General features: G+C 53.9%; 8 protein-coding genes across 8 annotated transcripts; 2 read left to right on the forward strand and 6 right to left on the reverse strand.

Annotated features, from left to right (window-relative positions):
* Positions 1 to 33: 33 nt before the first annotated feature.
* ITP1-2 (Itaconate transport protein) lies at positions 34 to 1,900 on the forward strand (the record flags this gene model as incomplete). Its single annotated transcript, XM_037317897.1, has 8 exons — positions 34 to 197; positions 250 to 365; positions 424 to 603; positions 658 to 734; positions 794 to 909; positions 972 to 1,516; positions 1,568 to 1,656; positions 1,706 to 1,900. The coding sequence occupies 8 exons, from the start codon at positions 34 to 36 to the stop codon at positions 1,898 to 1,900; spliced, it is 1,482 nt and encodes a 493-aa protein (XP_037183413.1).
* Positions 1,901 to 1,969: 69 nt separating this feature from the next.
* On the reverse strand, positions 1,970 to 2,703 carry nicF (Maleamate amidohydrolase; the record flags this gene model as incomplete). The annotated part of the gene is made up of 2 exons (XM_037317898.1): positions 1,970 to 2,101; positions 2,158 to 2,703. 2 exons carry the CDS (start codon positions 2,701 to 2,703, stop codon positions 1,970 to 1,972), a joined length of 678 nt encoding a protein of 225 aa, XP_037183412.1.
* Positions 2,704 to 2,953: 250 nt separating this feature from the next.
* Positions 2,954 to 4,231, reverse strand: CGCA056_v002642 (putative transcriptional regulatory protein; the record flags this gene model as incomplete). Its single annotated transcript, XM_037317899.1, has 1 exon — positions 2,954 to 4,231. One exon carries the CDS (start codon positions 4,229 to 4,231, stop codon positions 2,954 to 2,956), a length of 1,278 nt encoding a protein of 425 aa, XP_037183411.1.
* Positions 4,232 to 5,410: 1,179 nt separating this feature from the next.
* Positions 5,411 to 6,922, reverse strand: hgo-1 (Homogentisate 1,2-dioxygenase; the record flags this gene model as incomplete). The annotated part of the gene is made up of 1 exon (XM_037317900.1): positions 5,411 to 6,922. One exon carries the CDS (start codon positions 6,920 to 6,922, stop codon positions 5,411 to 5,413), a length of 1,512 nt encoding a protein of 503 aa, XP_037183410.1.
* Positions 6,923 to 7,739: 817 nt separating this feature from the next.
* COX2-0 (Cytochrome P450 monooxygenase COX2) lies at positions 7,740 to 9,290 on the forward strand (the record flags this gene model as incomplete). The annotated part of the gene is made up of 1 exon (XM_037317901.1): positions 7,740 to 9,290. One exon carries the CDS (start codon positions 7,740 to 7,742, stop codon positions 9,288 to 9,290), a length of 1,551 nt encoding a protein of 516 aa, XP_037183409.1.
* A 132-nt stretch (positions 9,291 to 9,422) lies between these two features.
* Positions 9,423 to 11,216, reverse strand: CGCA056_v002645 (Vegetative incompatibility protein HET-E-1; the record flags this gene model as incomplete). Its single annotated transcript, XM_037317902.1, has 1 exon — positions 9,423 to 11,216. One exon carries the CDS (start codon positions 11,214 to 11,216, stop codon positions 9,423 to 9,425), a length of 1,794 nt encoding a protein of 597 aa, XP_037183408.1.
* Positions 11,217 to 11,664: 448 nt separating this feature from the next.
* CGCA056_v002646 (Satratoxin biosynthesis SC1 cluster protein 4) lies at positions 11,665 to 13,314 on the reverse strand (the record flags this gene model as incomplete). Its single annotated transcript, XM_037317903.1, has 8 exons — positions 11,665 to 11,891; positions 11,946 to 12,016; positions 12,066 to 12,448; positions 12,522 to 12,589; positions 12,655 to 12,691; positions 12,773 to 12,957; positions 13,023 to 13,158; positions 13,222 to 13,314. The coding sequence occupies 8 exons, from the start codon at positions 13,312 to 13,314 to the stop codon at positions 11,665 to 11,667; spliced, it is 1,200 nt and encodes a 399-aa protein (XP_037183407.1).
* Positions 13,315 to 15,293: 1,979 nt separating this feature from the next.
* Positions 15,294 to 16,705, reverse strand: CGCA056_v002647 (uncharacterized protein; the record flags this gene model as incomplete). Its single annotated transcript, XM_037317904.1, has 3 exons — positions 15,294 to 15,655; positions 15,712 to 16,246; positions 16,304 to 16,705. The coding sequence occupies 3 exons, from the start codon at positions 16,703 to 16,705 to the stop codon at positions 15,294 to 15,296; spliced, it is 1,299 nt and encodes a 432-aa protein (XP_037183406.1).
* Positions 16,706 to 20,057: the final 3,352 nt, after the last annotated feature.

Raw genomic sequence — 20,057 nt, forward strand, 5'->3', positions numbered from 1 at the left:
TCCCCAGACTCGAGGATGACCGCCGGCCCCGTAATGGCCGAACCTAAAGACGCCAAGAACAAGTCCGGGGCCGTCCCCGTGCCGGAGCCCCTCAGGATCCCGCTCGGGGATGCTGGGGTTGCGGAGCCGTACAGCATCTTCACCCGGAAGGAGAAATGGTTCATCGTCGGTATGGTTGCTGTTGCTGGGTTCTACAGGTGCGTCACTAAACTCCGGGGAGGCGAGTGGTCGCGTGACTGACGCGTGCAGTCCTCTACCTGCCAACATCTATCTTCCTGCGATACCTAAGCTGTCAGAGGCATTTGGTAAATCTGTCGAGCTACTCAACTTGACTGTTACGGCGTTTCTTGCGATGCAAGGCATATGTAAGCCCCCCCCTCAACGCGAGCGTTTCTGTTGCGGTACTGATCGGCTCGAAACCAGCCCCGATGTTGTGGGGTCCGCTATCTGATCGCTATGGACGTCGCCCCGTGTTCTTAGTCTGTCTTACAGTCCTCATTGGAGCTTGTGTTGGAATTGCCGTTTGCCCTACAGACGCGTTTTGGCTCCTGATCGTCCTTCGCTGCCTGCAAGCCGCGGGTTGTGCTAGCACTATTGCATTAGGTAAGTGCTCGCGTGCTCACTTCAATGTTGACCAAGTAGGTTGACGAGTGACAGGCGCGGGTGTGATCGGTGACATATCCACACCAGAAGAGAGAGGAGGCTTCTTTGGCATGTTCAACCTAGGGCCCATGGTATGTGCTATGTGCTCGGTCTCTCTTAGGCCCTTTCTATGTATGCTAATCGTAGTTAGATTTCGCCCTGCATTGCTCCCGCAATTGGTGGTGCCCTGTCCGACAAGCTTGGATGGCGATCGATCTTCTGGTTTTTGATCGTGATGGCGGTCTGCTGCCTTCTCTTCATCTTACTGTAAGATGCCATGCTTCTTGCCCGTAGTCCCCACTTTCTTACCTCGTTCCCTACTCTCTCAGGTTCCTCCCAGAGACTCTCCGTAACCTTGTTGGCAATGGTAGTGTTACCCTCGGGGGTGTCTACACGCCACTCGTTCCTGTAGTAGGCCGCTCCCGCAAGAAGCAAAAGACAACGCCCTCGAAGCCTGGTGTCCGCCCCTCCATCAACCCCTTCGTCATCCTCGTCTACCCCGACGTTGCTATCACGTTGGCTTTCACTGGCGTTGTCTACGCCGTCAATAACACCGTCGTCACTACTGTTGCCTCGTCCTTTGCTAGGGTCTACCCGTGGCTATCTGAGACAGCGCTTGGGCTGTGCTACCTTCCCACAGGCTTCGGAATGATTGTCGGGAGCACCTTGACTGGCAAATTTCTTGACTGGGACTATGCTCGGATCAAGAAGCGTGTGGAAGAGTCTGATGGAGCACTCGAGTTCCCCAAGGAGTATGCTCGATTGAGGACTATGCCTGTACTACTTGTGCTCTTCTCGGGGGCGGTGATTGCCTGGGGCTTCTGCGTTGACAAAGGCGTACACATCGCCGTACCACTCGCCTTGCAGGTCGTTTGTGAGTAATATCGCAGTAAGGGAGTCCATTTATCATGCTAACCTGTTGTAGTGGGATACACCTCGATCTCGATCCTCAACACCACGATGACGCTGATGATTGACATCTTGCAGACCAGGAGCTCAGCAGCAACCGCTTGTGTAAGTAACGCTCTCAATCAACGTCTTGCATCTCTGCTGACTGCCACAGACCAACCTTGTGCGATGCCTGCTCGCCGCTTTGCTTGTGGGTCTTATTGATAGAATGACTGCTGCCCTCCGCGTGAGCTGGAGCTACGTCCTTCTAGGCGGTGTATGCGCCTTAATGCTACCTCTCATGTATATCGAGATGAAGTTTGGCCCAAAGTGGAGGCTGACCCGGGACTTGAAGTCGATTGAGGATTAGAGGTGTGATAGATATAGACATAGAGCCGCCATCACCACCCAACTACTAATGAACCTGAATACTATGCCCCTAACCACCCTGTCTGTAGATGCTCTCTATTGCTTCAGCCTCCGTTACCACGTCGGCGTACTTGGAATCCAAATCGAAGAGGCTAGCCTTTTGGATCTCCTCGCTGCGGTCGCCGCATGCGGACCCCACCACCTACACACGACTTATTAGTCTTAACCCCTCATTGCCTTAGTATTGATCTTGCTCACCATCGGTCGAAACCCATTCTGCATAGCATCCAACGTAGTCGCCCTTACACACCCGCTCGTGCTAACCCCGCATATAACCACCGTATCGATATTCCGATACCTCAACTCCGTCGCAAGCGTCGTTCCGAAGAAGCCACTTGCATACTTCTTCTTAATTACCGCGTCCCCCTTAGTCGGCGTCAGGTCCTCGTTCACCCAGTCCGCCAACCCTTGTGAGTGAAGCTCGCTTCCAATCTGCCACACAGCCAACGTCTTTGCCTTGAGCCAGAAGAGCCCTGCGTCGGCCATGCTTGGGTCGGTGTACTCCACCGCTGTCCACAGGACCGGCACACCACCTTTTCTGGCCGCAGCGACGAGACGTGCTGCACTGGCCGGGACCTCAACTGCGCCAGGGTTGCCGGAGAGGTCGAGGGGCGAGCCAGGGGTCCAGTATGCTTTGCAAATGTCGATGAGGAGGAGCGCAGGGCGGGTGCCCCAGCCCATGCGGTTACCGTACCCGGAGGCGGCATACGAGGCGGCGTCCGGATGACCTCCTGTTGCCGCCATTGCTATTGGCGTGTAGTATGGGTAGAGTGCACGGGAACTGAGTGGGCGAATGTGAACCCAAGGCAGCCTGCAACACTGAGGGGACGTTGATATGTTTTCGTGAGGGGCTCCCATTCATGGCCCGCATTGGCACTCTAATTGCCGGAAACGGGCAAAGTGGCCGCCCGCCCCCGACATAGATGTCGGCACGTCGCCCCACATTACCGGCAATAGCTGCCGGCGCCGGAAGCCAGGCTTCTAAGACAAAGCTTCAATCAAACTGGCCAACTGATGTGCCGAGACCCTCCAGTAAGTCATAGTGTAAGTCCCCATTGAGGAAGGCCGCAAGCTCAGCTTCGAACTGGTCGTCTGGGCCGTCGGCGGTAGTGTTGCACGCCGCATCCAGGCCGCTACTATCCTGCCCTATAGACACTGCCGCTCCCCCGGGATGCTCCCCCGCTACCGGAGATGTTGTATTAGATAGAGGGCTCGTAATCTGCTGGAGGCCCCTTTGCCATCTGGCGCTGGTAGGCCATGCCTCATGTAGTTCACTAAGGACCCTGAGTGAGCCCGTTGCCATGCCCTCGGCCTCAGAAGGGGCAATGTGCGGGCAAAGCTGGGGATGGCGCCAGAGATACGAGGCCAAAGACCCGCATATGTAGACGCAGAAGACCAAAATGGCGGGGAACCCTTCGTCTCTGGATTTCACGCTGAAGTAGGCTTCCACCTGCTCGTGTAATTCGACTACGTTGGCGAAGAGGTCGTGGGACATGCCTCTCCAAAACTCGTTCGGCGCCTGTCCCTCTTGTGGCAACGCATCTTCGGTCGTCGACGATAGCGTCCTGATGATTTGATCAATGTAGATGCGGCGGATAACAATATTGCTCAACCGCAGTACCATTACCACGGACAGGTAGGCAAGGTGTAAGGACTCTGCTTTCCACCCTCGCAGATTCCATACACTCCATTTGTGCCTAGGTGGCATCTCTTCCTCCCAGCTCCGAAGCGAAGCTATCATCGTCGAATGACTACCCCCAGCCATCCAAGGCGCTCCGTCATCCGAACCGAGCCCCGGGCGACCTGCTCTACGAGCTACTTGACCCCAAAGGTTATGTGCTTGGATAAGGGTCGCGAAGAGGCACCGGCCAGACCCTGTTGCCAATGAAGGGTTTGCCAGCGCAGGCGGCGTGCCGGGAAGAGCAGACCTTGTGGCAGGTACCACTCCAAAAGCAAAGTCGCTCTCGTCGCAGGGCAGATATGCTGTGATGTCGTCCAACGAGAAGGGGGCCGGGGTGCTATATCCAGAGTGGAGGTTCTCTTGGCTCTGTATCATCCAGAAGGTCCGCCTGGCTGACTCCGCTCGGACGAGCTGCTCGGCCTCAGCATTCGGTGGTAGCGCATAGGTCTCCTCCCGGTGTAGCTTGAGTAGTGTAGCCATGCGAACTGCTACGCCCATATCCATGGAGCTTCTATCGCGATCGCCGTTGCCCCATTCCGCGATGGCAAGCAGGAAGAAGGCTTGGGTGTTGTCGAGAGAGGGGCGATACATCTCTTCTGACGCCAGCGCCCGCGCTGCTTTGAGAAAATGGTCTGTTGCTGTGGTAGCAGATCCATAGCGACGTACCAAAGAGGGAGTAAAGCGCGAAGATATCGATAGGATGCAGCAAAGAAGGAAGCGACTCGTGGATGCAGGGTTGCGGACAAGGTTCTCCTGGAACATGGCTTTTGGTATGAAGCCCAGCTGAAAGTAGGACGTCACGAAGGTTTTGCAGCCTTCGATTACTTCATATCCGGGTGGAAGTGATGGGTTGCTTGATGATTGGGGTCCCGAGAGTAAAGGAGGTGAGGCGTTGGGGCAGCTAGTGTTGGCTGGGGTTTTTGGTAGTGGAAACGAGGCCAAGTCTCCTGCAACGGCCTCACCAATGTGGGACTCCTCTTGGACTGTCCAATCGTCGTGTCGAGCGGTTGATGACGCGCAAATGATGGCAAGATCCTCAACGCCTCCTTCCACCATATCGTCATGAGCAAAGTGGGTCGACATTGGCACACGGCGTCGAAACTCCCGGTCTGTGTCTCTTTCTCCTCGGCGAGGAAACGTACAGGCTCGTGCCGCTTGTGTGCCAGCGAGCAGGCATGCCTCACACGGAGGCTGTCGGTTTTGCTTGACGCATTTCGACCGGAGCCGTCGGCATCGCCGGCAGGCAGTGCCTCCGCGCCGTTTCACCGGCTTCGTTGCCGCATCGGCCGAATGTGGGTCTCCGGACTCGGTGGGGTCCCGGGTGGTGGCCGGCGGGCTCTCTTCAGTGTTTGAAAACATGACTGAGCTCCCCTGCAGCCGGATAAAGGTTGAAGGCAGTCTAAGTGGCAGGTTTTCATTGGAATTGCCGCAGAAAAGGCAGTTAAACTGGGACAGGAGACAAACAAGCCGGCAGAAGGTCGGCCTTGAGGGGCTGATAACAGTGGGCGCTATCTTGAAGGATTCGTCTAAAGAGATTGGCGAGCTGATAGGCATGAAAACCTCAGCCACACCCCTCGGTCTTATCTGTGTTGGGTCTTACGCATTGCCCGCTGTTGCCCCGGGTTCTTTTCCGCCTCTACAAGCTTCACTAAGTGTGTTTTCGCCGCCTAGATGGCCTAGAGCCTCATAAATCTACCTGTTCATTCTGCGTGATGTCATTCTGCGGTCGTATCTCTGTTCTGTAGTCGCAAACCTGCCCAAGAATGTCTCTCAACTGCTGTACCCATTGACAATACCATGGACGCCATTCCCATTGACGGCCCCATTCACTTTCCCGTTGGCGCTTTTCCTTCCCAGGTTTGGCAGCCCTGCCTTGGCCAAAACCTCTTCCACCTCGTCTAGATGCTCAAGGAAGTGAGCCTTGGCTCCGTCCCACTGGTCTTCGGCGAGGTGCAGACCCTTTGAGCCCTCGCCCTCAATCGCCCACTGGGTCAGCATGACCGGCACACTGATGTGGAACATGAAAGCCACCGTCCCCTCGCATATCCTATCTGGCTTCAACTCCTTTGTCGTCGCGTTCTGCCATGTCTCATACGTCTCACCGTGCGGCATGTAGCTCGCCTCGTAGCTCAGACCTCCCGGCTCGAGGACGTGACTGCTCCCGCCGTACGTGCCATACAGCAACCCCATCATCTCTGTGGACATGTTGCGATGGTAGTACGGCGGCCGAAAGGTATTCGATGTGGGGATCCACTTGGGCGTAAAGACAAGAAAGTCCGTTAGTGAAACCCCCGGAACCTTGGACTTGGCAGTGAGCACACAGTACACCGTCGGATCGGCCTGATCGTGATTGACGTTTGCCACATTGATGAACTTCTCCGTCGCGTACTTGTACGGCACCAGGTTCCCTCGCCAGGCCACAACATCGAAGGGGGTGTGACCCTGCCGGCAGGCGTGCAACGATCCCGCCAGCTTGTACACGATCTCCCAGTCGGACGAATCCACGTCAAAGGACGCGACGGGACTTTCAAAATCCTGGGGAAGCGCCATGCCGTTTGAGCCGATGGGACCGAGCTCCGGGAGCTCGTAGTGTGTACCGAAGATCTCCTGGACGTAACCGCGACTCGGGCCGTCGGGGAGGAGGACCCGGAAGCGGAGCCCGGCTTGGATCACCGCTAGCTCCCCGGGCCGAACCATTAGCCAGCCTAGCTCGGTTTGGATGTTGAGCCTCCCCTTCTGCGGGAGGATGAGAAAGTCACCATCGTTGTTACAGAACGCCCTGTTACTCATGGACGTTGATGCGGTGTAAACGTGCACGGCGATCCCCTCCCTCAACGTTGGGTCACCTTGTCCGCCCACTGTTCGGATACCTTCGACAAAGTCACGCCCTTTTCCGCCCTGCTCGTCTTCCCCTGGTAATTGGAATGGGTCCCAAGCCTGTTGTCCCGCCACGTATTTCACCTTGTCATTCAGAGGCGAGAAGCAGGCTTGCAGCAGGGGGTTGAGCTCTGGCGAGGGCACGACCTGTCGGTGAGCAACGGACGGCCATATGCGGTACATCCACACATGCTGCAGCGTCGCACGCGAGCTGATGAACGATGACCCGTTCAATTGCTCCGAGTACAGATCGAATCTGCATTTTTGAGGCGCATTCTGCCCGGGAGGCAGCGTTCCGGGCACCGCCTCTGAGCAAAACCGATTTCCGAACCCGGTTTGGTACCGGTGAGGATCCGAGTCAGTCGGCTCCGTGGAGAACGCCGAGGCGGCAGTGGCCCCGACCATGGCGCAATTGCTATTTTTTTTGTGCGCTGGTGCGTGAGGGGTAGGGTATAAAGGAATCCACGCGGCTGATTCTGACTCGATGATGTAATGTGTTCAGCTGCAGGTCACTGACTAGACGTCCGTTACGTGAGTCGTCTTTTTGTCCGGCGGTCGTTGGGAGGTATTGAAGGAGACGTTGAAATGGAGACGGAGGCGAGAGCCGGTGGGATTTTACGAAAGTCGATGGGAAGTAATGTGTTTCAGGAAGCTGGATATTAGACTCTGAAGAACAGGTGATGATTAAAAGCTTCGGTGAGCTCAAGGGCGAGAAATAGAGCGGCCTGGGCCAGAGGTCTGAGCTGCATTCCGCCATCACTGTGTAAGGCATTCTGCGTTCCTTGTCTCATCCTTTTCCGGCAATCTATGAAGCTTATCGGGGGTAGGCTTGCAAATTGCCGGCAACCGGCAAAGCGCGGGCAATTAATCCGGCAAGCTCTTTGTCCTTCCCTTTCCCCTCTCATCCTTCGTCTCGAGGTTACCGTAGCCCACTAACCCCGAGACGAATGACAGCATTCAGTCAGCGCGATGCTCGCTAGAGCTTCTGCTGATAAACTAATATCAGCGTGTCTTCATTTACATACTGAGCGACCCTCGTCATGTCTTCTCCGGACTTTGGACGCAGGGTATATCGCCAAGAGCCTGGATCCGAAGATTGATTCTCCTCGGAGGCAGAATTTCTATCCGTTGTAGCTCCAGATCCCTCAGTTCGGCCACAAGTTTTGAGACACATGTCTACGATAACCTCCGAACCCCTCCCTTGACCTATTTGCCACACGCAATGGCTCTGATCCAATTCGTCACCGTGCACAGCACGCGCCTCTTTGCGATCCTCCTCATCGCGGCTGCGGCTCTAGCTCTGCATAAGCTTATTACCCGGCGCGGCTCCGCAAAACGCCGGAACCTCCGGCTACCACCGGGCCCACCCGGCGAACCGATCCTAGGCCACCTCCGCGTCATACCGACCGACAATCCGGAGTACGCCTACGCCGCTTGGTCGAAGGAGTATAACTCTGATGTGTTGTACTTCAACGTGCTGGGACAGGATGTCGTTGTGCTCAACTCGGTCAAGGCAGCGGTCGATCTGCTCGACAAGCGCGGCGCGAACTACTGCGACCGCCCCCGCTTTGTGTTATTCGAGGAGATGGGATGGAAGAAGACGTTGACATTCCTCCGATGGGGTCCCGAATTCCGCATGCACAGAAAGATTCTACAGAAGAGCTTTCAAAAGTCGAATATCCAGGTCTACCAAGACCTGCAGGAGAGAGAGGCCAAGACTCTGGTTGAGGGGATCCTGAAGCAGCCTGAGGCCTGGGAAACGGCTTTGAGGAGATTTGCTACTGCCATTGTCATGAACATCGGTTTTGGGGTCGAGGTTACAAGCGACAATGACCCATATATCCAAATGGCTATCGATGCATCCTATGCTCTTGGCCACGGAGGGGCTCCAGCTGGTACTTTGGTTGATTTCTTCCCATTCGTAAAGCATCTCCCAGACTGGCTTATCAGAGATCGCTCTCTCAAGTTCGCTCGAGACTGGAAGTGGGCCATCCGGCGGATTCACGACGCACCATACGCTGCCGTCACGGCCCAAAAGTCCCCCGAGCACAGTCTCATTAAGATATTGCTCGACCAGAGAAATACGCAGTTAAAAAGCGGTTTCTCGGATTTATCAGAGGACGACATCAAAGGAGCTGCCGGAGCTGTTTATGCTGCAGGTCAGGATACGACTTGGTCTACGCTAGTGGTATTCGTCCTCAACATGGTTCTACACCCTGAAATCCAAGAGAAGGCCCAAAGGATGGTCGACGAAGTCGTTGGAGACAACAGACTGCCAACATTTGAGGATCGGCCAAAACTGCTATACATCGACTACATCGTCCAGGAGACACTACGATGGTGCCCTGTATCACCAATCGGGGTGCCACACCGGTCGTTACAAGATGATGTTTACGAGGGAATGTTCATTCCCAAGGGGTCGCTTGTTTATGCCAATGCGCGTGCAATGACTCACGATGAACACACGTATTCTGACCCTGAATCTTTCAATCCTAATCGGTATATCCCCGTTGAGGAAGGAGGCCTTGGTGAGCCCTTTCCTACGGGACAATTCGGTTTCGGTCGAAGGATATGCGTTGGGAAGCACCTGGCGGAAGCGAGTGTGTGGATCGTGGTTGCGTCTATACTGGCAACAATGAGCATTGAGAAAGCAACCGGGCCCGGCGATGCAAAGATTGCCCCCCGAGTTGAGTTGACTAATGGGCTTACCAGCCACCCGAAACATTTCGAGTGTCAAATTGTCCCAAGGACTAGAAGCAAAACATCTTCATAGGTTGATACCTAGTCACTGGGGCGGCAATAGACGTTGAAATGATCTCAATAAGGCTCCCTTCTTTTTCATCATGTGTTTTCTTCCTAATACGAACATAGCCCGCAGCCGAAGCGGGCAGCTCTCTTCTTTTATTTACGGGCTCCATACGGCACCTGTTGAGCTCTGCGACGACCCTTCACTGCCATTTGTGACGTGGTCATTCTCGACGAAATTCGTTACCGCCTTCTTCGTGTCATCATGGGGCGTTATCAATAACAGTCTGACTCTTGCGCCATAAAAGTACGGAAGCTCGTCTCCCCAAAACTGGACGCGCAACATACCCTTCACAAAACCTCCCATTCGATCAAAAGCCACATCGCCGTTCTGTTTTATTTCGCGCATAAAATCCTCCTTCATTGTTTCCGACTCCTCAGATGGAGCTGTCGAAGCCTGGTCTGTTGCAACATGGAGTCGGCAAATCCAACCACTCAAGCTTTGGTCCATTTTGGCCGTTACGAATCCGAGATAAACAGATATTCGTACTTCTTTTTGGTCTTCGTCCAAGTTTGTAAGGATATTGGGGACGTAAACATCGTTAATACTTACGGCTCCGCCTTTGTTCACCATGTCCAGCCACATAATTCTGTCGTGGGAATCGGTTGCCAGCTGATGAAATCGAGCCCATGCAGACTGTAGCTTGGTTGACCCAAAGATTGGTAGTATACCATATCTTCCAGCCAAGGCCGAGTCTGTCAAAGGTGACGTTTCCAGCTTCATCCAGGCCGGAATTAGCAGTGCCCTTTCCCTGGGTTTGTGCCGGACAATGAGTGATTTTCGTCTTGAGGATCTCAGCGGTTCAAAAAGTCCACGTCGAATCATAAGTGGATTGGGTGGAAATGGCTGCCTTGAGACGTATAGAGTTTTCCCATTGTCGTGGCCGGAGACCTGGATCCATGCCTGCGCTCCCTCGCTGTCTTCGACATCCAAGGCGACAATGTAGCCTGCCATACCTGTGTATAGCATAGGGAGTTTTATCGACAGACCTGCGTTCGTCATTTGGTACGTAGAAAGGCCTCCAGTTTCGTCGAGATTTGAATCTCTCCGTCGAAACCTGTGGGAATTTCTGAATGCCAAAGGCGAAGGCGCGAGGAAACTGGACCAATTCGTTGGTGTGATCGGGTAGATCCATTCCCAGCAAAAGATTGTGTGGTCATTATCCGACTTTACAATCTCTTCCTGGAGTCTTGTAAATGCCTTCATGCCCTCTCCATATAGCAAAGGCATATTGATGTCGAAGAGGCCCAGCATGCAATAGGCAAGATCTTCCTCGCGAGTAACTTCCCGTTTGGAGAGCCAGGACATCTTCGTTGATGCACCGGCAGATAAAGGCGATATGGTACCATCGTTGATGAGATAACCACGATCGATGCCAGTGGCATGGTGTATTTCATCAGACAGTGACGTTTCTCGGCTTCCGATGCTGGTCCAGTCGTATGCATAGAACACAACGCTGGTTGGGGCTAAGAGTTCCTGTAAGGTCCATCCTCGAGTGAACCAGCGACTTTCCCTGAACCGCTCCATCAAAGCATCCCTGTCGCTTTCGGTATTTGTCGTGCCCGTGGGAACATCCACCAAATATGCGTAGCATATCTGGGACTGGGCGTACCACCGGAACATGGAGTTGATAACCTCAGATAACTCTGCTGAGCTCGTCTTGTCAACGCAGTTCGTGTCAACCCACAGCCATTCAAGTCCATCGGCCTTCGCCTGTTGACAGGCTCCATAGATCTTCGAATAGCCGGCTTTTCTGGACGCCTCTTGTAGGTCTTGCCATTCCTGGAACGACACCTCTGCATCTCCCCAGGTATGGGACAGTATGGCGTATGGTGGTATATCCGACCCTGAGAACTCCTGGAGCTTGAACGAATTTACGTCGATGAGGCGCATTGTGATTAATGAGGCTTGCCGTAAGTCGCCGGTCTCGCATCCGTAAAAGGCAAACGACCTCGTGACCCGGCCGGGAAATTGTGTAAAGAAATAAGAGGTTTTCGTTGCCCCAGGTGCGAACCTTCTGAGCTTTGCTGCTGAGGTTAAGAGTCAGGCGTCGTTGGGTAGGTAAAAATCAGTGGAACCACGGTTTTTCATTGTCGCCGATCCCGAGGCGGGCTTCATTGGGGCCACGCGTATGCAAGTGAGCGGGACGTCTTCTTAGGTTAAAAACCCTCCGACCAATTAAACACTTTTGACTTTTACGCAACATTTTCTTCAGCGGTCATGAACGTCCAGTGTCATGGGAAGGGCAGACTGTGGGGATAGCTTGCGGGAATTCAGAAGTATGCAAGCTGTATTTACTTCAACAACATCGCACCATCTGTCTTTACCTGACACTGAATACTCATGAGGCCATGTCTATCGTTTCACACACCTCCCTTATTGGCATCTTCGTTTGGAATATCATGCCGCGGCTTCTCTCTCGTACCTGCTCCGAGCCCAGCTTGTGGCCGTTATTGTGCCGTCGCAGGATCACTCCCCAGATGAACTGGCGCGTGTTAGGTATGCACGCCACAAACACCGCGACGTAGACCTCAATGTCGGTCCACATGGCGGCTGGCATGATGAAGGCTGAAGACACAACGTCAGCACATCGCGGGAAGCTTGGCGTTGGAGAGTGCCTACCAGTTGAATTGAGGGGATACTTGGTCAACTCCTTGATCGTCAATATCCGAATAATGCTTACTACTGTGAGGCTTTGAGCCGTTAGCACGTACCCACAACACAAGGCTCCGTAATCCTTACAAAAGTCCCAAGCTGAACATGAACATCACGGCAATCTTCTTGCGCCGCTTCATGTTCAACCCCCATATTTGCGTGGCCGGCAGGCTGAGCATCCACAGGTCCAGCGCAACGCTGATACTCCCTTGTGCCATCCCGATTTGCTCTATGCTGATGCAATGCCCCTCTGTCTCTCCCGTCCAGAAGGTCCAGGCCAGATTGATGGGATGGCATTGAAACATGGTGATGAGCATGCAGATGAAGCCGACAGAAAAGTTGAAGGCATGCGTACCCCAAACGACCCGCCGGAAATTTTCGTCGGGGAAAATTCTGAGGTACATGAAGAGAATCGAGGCTTTCGCTAGCGTGATGATGCAGTGGTAGAAAACCTGCAGGACGTAAAAGGTCTATGCGAGTATTAGAACGATTCCTCAACGGAGAGGGAGTATCTCAAGCATAAGATTCTAAAGGGCCACATACCAAGAAAAAGTGCGTAATCTCATGCGGAGTGAGACTCCAGAGATCTCTTCCAGCTCCAAACTTCCCCCCTGTGTACACGCATCAGCGAAGTTCTATCTTCAATTGGCCTTTAGCCTTTTCTCTCGTTACTCACACAGCATGTTGGCTGAGAATAGTCCGATTAGTACGCACTAAAACTTCAGTCAGTTCAGTTATACGCCATAACGTCCCTTGAGGAGTCATGGATACGTCGCGATGTGGGAGAAGCTCACATATGCCAACACGATAGTGGTGTCGTCCGCCCCCCACGTAGCAAATCGGGCGATCTTAACCGACACGCGCAGTATGACGGCCAGCGTAGGAAGCAGAGCGAACAAAATGACACGGGGCACTACCGTTGCGCCGAATTCGTCGTGTAGTGAGAAGTCGCATGCGTCCTGGGTAATCTTTTGCGTTACTGCGTATAGAAGAAGGGAAGTCAGCGGGTGACTATCTGAGGGATGGGGAGCCTGTTGCTCTTACCCAGGGCTTCCTTGACGGAGCAGCTTGCGGCGGCGCAACTCTCGACATAACGGAGAAAGTCGGTGTCCTGACACAGACAAGCCTGATCGGTGGTGCTGCAATCTGAATTGACGAGGCCTTCTAGAAGGCATGGTAACTGAAGGCATACTTCTTAGCATCATGCTGTGAAAGGACGACTACCGAATCACGGATGTCTTACTGTGCAATTCGGGTTATCATAGAGACGATCGATCTGCGCGAAGGTCGCCGAGACGAGGGATAGAACGAGAAGTAGCAGCCGAATCGTGTACATGGCTGCGGCCCAAGAGTGAAGGGAAACCTCACGCGTCAGACGGCAGTTTCTTCACTGCCAGTCGACGTGCAAAATCGGCAGTTGTGGCTCTTTGAACGTGTTTTTCTTTCGACGAAAGACAACGCGGGTTTGTCGTGGCATGAAGATGGAAATTTCGAATAACGTGATGTCGATTGCCGATAAATTCTATCTAGGACCAATTTCGAGCAGGACACCAAACCTCCACACGTGCTGCTCCGCCAGCCCGCTATCGGCATCCCTAGAGCCTCTTCACGTGTGGCGGCCGTCTGTGAAAATATCCCCTTGCCCCGTGGCTTGCGCCTTCCAGCCATACTAAGCTTCTTCTTCGTGTGGTGCTGGGTAAGTGGTAGCGGCAGGTGTCGGGGCTGCCAGGGACATCACCGGATGGAGACTAGCCCAGCCGAGCGAGGCGAGAGCTCTACACTGGATGCGGCTTCTATATACCCAAAGGGGAAAATGCCACCGCTTTTGCCAGGTGGTTTCCGGAGGTGCATCTTCAGCATCTTGATCGAGACCTCAAAGAAAGCGCTATCGTCAGCGGCAAGGGTTGAAAGAGCATCGCGCCTCTTTGCAGGTTTCGCCGGTCTTCTCACCGAATCGCCGACCCCGGCTGGGCAGCCATGGCGATTAGACCGAAGCTTCATGCCGGGCGGTGTCGTTATGAGTGTATCGTTCAGCCGCCGATGCCCACGCCGATTCCACGGGCTGGACCCGAGTGCGATCTCGCCCGCCGCAGCCCTGGCCCCTCCTACCATATCGCGGACGGGCAAACGAACAAACACCTTCATAACTCTTTTACTGAGCGCATGAGCCTGGCTTTTCTATCATTGCGATAGAACAGCCCTTCCTGAGATCGCGTCGTTGAGATTCCTGGTCCCTCATGAGGATCATCAGGCTTGGCAGGCCGCGAAACGGCCCCGACTCCAAGTGGATCCTCCGAGGAAATCGCCGATCGGCGTCCGGGGAAGGGTGGGTGGGTCTCGGTGCCACGATCCACTCCGCCTTGCCACGTCCCGGAGATCTGGAAAGCGTCCCGCTCCAGGCCTTGTTTATCCCGCCTGCACACCCACCGATCGGCGCCTAATCAATCTCTCATGTATGTTTCCCTGCTTTTCGCCTGCCATCTACCTTACTACCCTGCATTACCTCCCCGGCCCCCAGTATTCCTTCCAATGGGCTGCGAAGTTAGTGGTCCAGGCTCGTGATTCGCATTCTACTTTGCCATCTCACCTTTCCCATCCCACGGTGCTTTTGCGATGCTGAAACCTCGCCCGACACCGTCCGCATCCGCATGACAGCCGCGCGCCATGGATCGAAGCTAAGCCGTTCTCTCGGAACACGGCGCTCGGTGCATTTCAGCCGTGCTCTTCGGCTCGAGGATCCTCACCCTCGGGCCCAAGCGTGCCTGTCTACCATGCACATGGGAAAATGCGTAGCATTTCCGACTTAATGAACCCAAGCAGAGAGAAAAGCTTATGGTAAAGTCAACTTCGCCAAGAACAAGCGCTCGGAAATCTTAAAAGCAGTTGCTCAACAATGCTTGCCCCCCTTCTTGGAGGCGATTTCTGTTATTCATAGGGAGTATCTCATTATTTAAGCTCGGGCTGTGTTAAATCGTTCGCCTCCCTCAAGCCCCAAAGCCCCAAAGCTTCCTTCTAGCCATGGCTCAAAATTCATCCCAAATGTTCAAAAGAGGCGACGTCCTCATGTCAGTTCCAATCAAGTCCAAAGCCTTCCAAGGCTCGGAACTCCCCGAACGAATCTTGCCTCCTCACCCCGATTATGCGAGGACACCTAGACCCGTTTCAATGTTGCCTCCTTGGTATGACTGTTTCCCGATGCAGCAAACACATGATAATCCCCAAAAATCAATGCTTGATAAACTTCTATTCGCAATGGATATTACGACCCTTATTTCATGCGCCCGTTAAACCAAAAGTCCGCTTTCGTGAAAATATTTATGCTGCATCCTCCACCGCGGCGAACCGCTCCTCGGCCATGGAAGCCTCGGGATCAGTCCAGTTGACAGGTTTGTGAATGCGCAGGAGGCGCAGGAAGTAGTCCTCGATAACCAGCAGGTTGAGAAGGACGCCGTTGCAGTTCCACGCGATGCCGCAGACAATGGCGCCAGCGACGGCGTCGAGAACGAAGTGGTTCGCGGTCGCGACGATGGCGGTGAGGATGAGGGCGGGGTAGGACATGCCGGCGGCGACGATGGCGAAGCGCTTCCAGGGGCGCGAGCGGATCGAGGGCAGCGGGAGGGTAGCGACGGTCAAACCGATCAGGAGGGAGTAGCCGAAGTGCAGCGAGGGCATGGCAGCTATAATCATGTCAGCATATCGCGATAGAACATATTGTATCCCAAGTTTGGCGTACCATATTGGTTGCAGAACTTGTTAGTGGTCCAGACACTGCTCTCGCCGTCGGCGCTGTGCACCGTGTCCACGAATCCGAAACTCTTAGCCTCGCCGGCATCGGGGCCGTTGTAGGTGGGGTCGCTCAGCAGGCGAGGCGGCATGCAAGGCCACAGGGTGAAGACGACGAAGGCGAGCAGGTTGCAGGTAGCCATGGTGCGACGGCGGGCCTCGTACAGCGCAGGGCCGGCCGAGTTCCACCTGACGTTCTCGTTGCCGCCGAGCTTGGTGGAGATGGCGCGGCGTCTGCGGGTGGTCGTGACGTAGTACAGAATGACGAGGAAGAGGATGGTGCCGGGAATATGGATGAAGGAGTAGATGCGGTTGATCCAGTGCATGACGGTGGGCAGCTGGAGGAAGTACTGCTGGACGGGCACCTCGATGAAGACGTGCAGGCGCTGCTCGAGGTGGATGAGCTGCAGGGCGTGCTTGCGGGCGACGTCGACGGTGCCCTCATTGAGGGTCAGAGCCGTGAAGGCTCGGCCGACCTGGTAGACCTAGTATCAAACAATGTTAGCTGAGGCTGAAGACTGCCAACGGAAGGCTTTGCTTACCCAGTAAATCAGGGCCCAGTACCATGCCTCCACCAAGAACGGGAACTTGCGGAGCACGCGGGAGAGGAGGCGGTCCTTGAATACTCTGGTGTTTGGTGATGATACCATGCGCTGGTACCCAAAGAACTTGATCCGTCGTATGCGTCGGGGCGGCTCCTCCTGCGGCGTCAACGTCGATGATGAGCTCCACGCGCCGACCGAGAGCAGCGACTCTTCCGAGTCGGGTGTCGAGTTGCCGGAGCGGCGCTCGTCGGAGCGCTTGTGTTCGACATCGTCAAAGTCGGATCCCCTCCACCCCAGGTTGTCGTAGGCGTTGCTGTTTCCGGTGTTGCGGTTGAAGTAGGTCCCGCCGAATAGGAGGGTGATTACCACCAAGGGCTCTGCCACGGCACCGATACCCATATTTTCTGTCTCCTGCTCGGGTGTGTGGGTTGGTGGTGGTGGTGGTGGTGAGGTCGAGTGTGGCAGATGGGAAAGAGGTGAAAGCTGATGACGGAAGAAACAGCCGACCTGATGGGGAAGTTGGCGATGACTGAGTGAGGAGTGAGGGAAACTGGAGACTTGGCTGCGTCCAGGTCCGCCGGCGCCGCTTCCTATATGAAGAGCGGGAGGCTCGGGAAAAGGGTGCGTTGGTTCTTCCGAGGCGGTAGCGGATGGGATGGGAATCTGACGGACGAAGCCCACCGGGGAGTGGTTCGTTGAGGTCCAATGACAGACACGAGCGATCGGAAGGGGGTGCTTGTCGGTTACGTGAGATTAAGATTGGTCCCGAACTCCAAAGGGGGCGAACGGTACTAATAAGCTATGCGAAGTGGTGCTGCCTTGTATGCCTTATGCGGGTGATGGGTTGGATGAGGCAAGGTTGTAGGTGGATGAGTTGTTGATGAAGTAAGAGGAACAGAGAGTGGTGAAGGGAGAGCTGGCGATAGGGGAATATTGAATGAGACGGTACATATGGTACGGTAAGCCAACATGCATCACACAGCAGCAGCAGGCAGAAGGGCAGAATTCAGATAGGTAACGGGAAGCATGGGTGATGAGATGGAGCATGGCCGTAGGTAATAGCGACCATAATAGAACAGAAAACATTGGACATCGGCACAGTTTTGCGCACAACGGCCCTCAGCCCAGGCTCGGCACAACCCACCAAGCTGGACCTTGTCGTCTTTTGCCCGACCCGACTGCGTATGGATGGGATGGATTGTACTTTGCAGAGTGCCAAAGAAGGCCAAGAACACACAACAGTCGCAGACAAGGTTGGCGACCAGGGTTCCCTCTGCCATTGCGCAGCGCTGCGAATCCCGCACAAATCCTCCTGAGCGGTCGTTCGCACCTCGCACCTCGCATTTCGCATTGCCTCCACTATGTCTCCGTCTCTCTCGTTTTGCCCATGATTACCTTACCTATCCTTACCTGACTGAGCCCTCCCCTCCCCTCCTCCCACCTACCCGTCACGGCCTTGGGGGGGACTAGACAACACCAGCCACTGTCCACATCAGCGGGCTCCGCAGGGCTTTCGTCCCTGGCCGATTATCTTTGGGGGAGGAGGAAGGCAAAGGCAGATCGTCTGGAAAGCCGCGCACACTCGCACAAGGGCTGTCGCGTGGGCTGGGCAGAATAGCTCTGCAAGGTCTGCCCGAGACCCTGTCCATGACCACGGAATTCCGCGCTGCAGCCAATTGGCGAGCACGTTGTGGGCTTCTTTTCCCTTCTCACCTGGGGCCGGCGGACTGTGCTCCTGCGACATCCCTGACGTGGACGAATCGCCCGCCAAGTGCCGCGAGCGCCAAGACGAGGGTCACACCTTGCGCTTCTCTCTTGCTCACCCGTCTTCCGGTAGCGTAGGTAGGGAAACTTTGCGCGTACTTTGACGGGTACTTACCGCAGGAGTCTGTTCTGTTTGTACCCCGAAAGAACGGCTCCTAGCGGTGGTGGTTGGTGCATGTGCCCCCCCACCCTGGGGTGTGAGTGGCCTGTTATTTGTTTGAATTTCTCTTGTATTGGTCTTAGTATACTGCTTTATCCCTTAACTCTTTATCCTGCCCTTCTTATACGATCTGAGCGATTAATAAAGCCCTTAGTAGAGTAGCTCTATAAGTAATATATTTATTACCTTAGAGAGCTATAGTAAGATCCTACTCCTTTTTATATATCCTCCCCTATTGATACCTCTTATAGATATAACATAAAGTTTATGTTTATAAGTCTATTAACTATAGCTTAGTTTACTTCTAAAAGTAAATAATAAAATTAAATATAGCGATAATATCTTTAATATTAAGTTTAAAATATAGCGATAATATCTTTAATATTAAGTTTAATAGTATTTATAAAAAAACTTTATACTCCTCCTAGCTATAGATTTTATATGTTTTTAGTAGCTATTAAAAAATTAATACATATAGCGCTTTTTAAGTTAAAATTAGTATTAAAATTATTAAGTTATTAGTTTACTATTATATTAATTAACAAATAGAGTACTAGCTATTTATTTTACTACTACTCTCTTTATATAAAGTAAGGTTCTTATAACTTTAATAGCTAAAGCTATTATAAGAAAAAGTTATTTATATTTTATTTACTTTATCTTTATCTCTTTTAAGACCTCTATATCTTCTAGTACTAAGTATAGTACTTCTGTGTTCACACTTTAGGTTATATCTATTAGGGTTACTTAGTCCTTTTCTATATCTGTACCTTGCTGTATATTGTACCTCGGTTGGTGCATGTGCTTTTGTGGTGGCCAACGGTCTGGGATCTGCGGGAGCAAGACAGCAGGAACACCACGCAAACCAAACAAAAGAAGGGACGAAATGTCGCGTGCTCAGTCAACAGCAGCCAGCAGCGGCGGACGGGACGGGTAAGCTTGCGTTGGCAGGTCGCCGTTTACCGCTCTGACGTGACGTATGGACAGAGCTTGAATTCCCGGTGCAAAGCGGCGAATTGAAAGCACGTTCATCCAAGAGAGACTTCTTCTTCGTTCATGCTTCGATGGCCCGAGGAGTTACAAGCTTCCGTTTCGTCTTCTGTCTCTCCTTCTGACTCTGCGGCCTCCAGCCAAGCGATGTCAGAGACATTCCTCAGGAACGGTGAACCTCCTGTTGCCCCCAAAGGACGACAAGCTCCGACGTCTGGATAGGAAACGCGGCTCTGTCACTGGACGCGCGAGCCAGGGAAAGTGGGCACGAGGGATTGTTGATGACGGCAGCGGGCGACGAAGAGACAGCAATGAGATGAGCGGCACCCAATCGCGCAGGGATGGGAAGGGGGGCTGTGTGGGGAGGACTGCATCCGCGACATCCGACAATCCGTCTTGTCGTTTTGGTCCGTTCGCCGTCCACTCTCCGCCGTTCCACCGCATGGATTTTTTTTTTGGTGGTTTTTTGTGGGAGGGGGATGGATGGGGTGCCAACACGGGCGGACGGTGGAATCCGACAAGAAGGAAAAGAAGCAAAAAATTCAACAGCCAAGAAAGACATGACTTGGGACAAGAGCAAAAACGCTGCCTGCCGCCCCCGGCTGCGCTCGCTCAATCTCCGCTCCGCTCCATGACCCCCTTTCCACTGACTCCAGCCTCTTTGTGGCATTGTCTTGGGGGGACTCTGGAGACTCTCTGCAGTTTCATTCCCGGCGCTCGTCTGACGAGCACGCGACCACCTACCAGGCCCAAGTGCGGTCCACGTCTTGCACACACGCGACATCGAATCAGCCAGTCGATAAGGAGGGCCAGTCGGTGAGATTGAACGGGTGGTGG

The sequence above is a fragment of the Colletotrichum aenigma genome, assembly GCF_013390185.1.
Source record: "Colletotrichum aenigma strain Cg56 chromosome Unknown KSG_Cg56_contig02, whole genome shotgun sequence".
Lineage (NCBI taxonomy): Eukaryota > Fungi > Ascomycota > Sordariomycetes > Glomerellales > Glomerellaceae > Colletotrichum > Colletotrichum aenigma.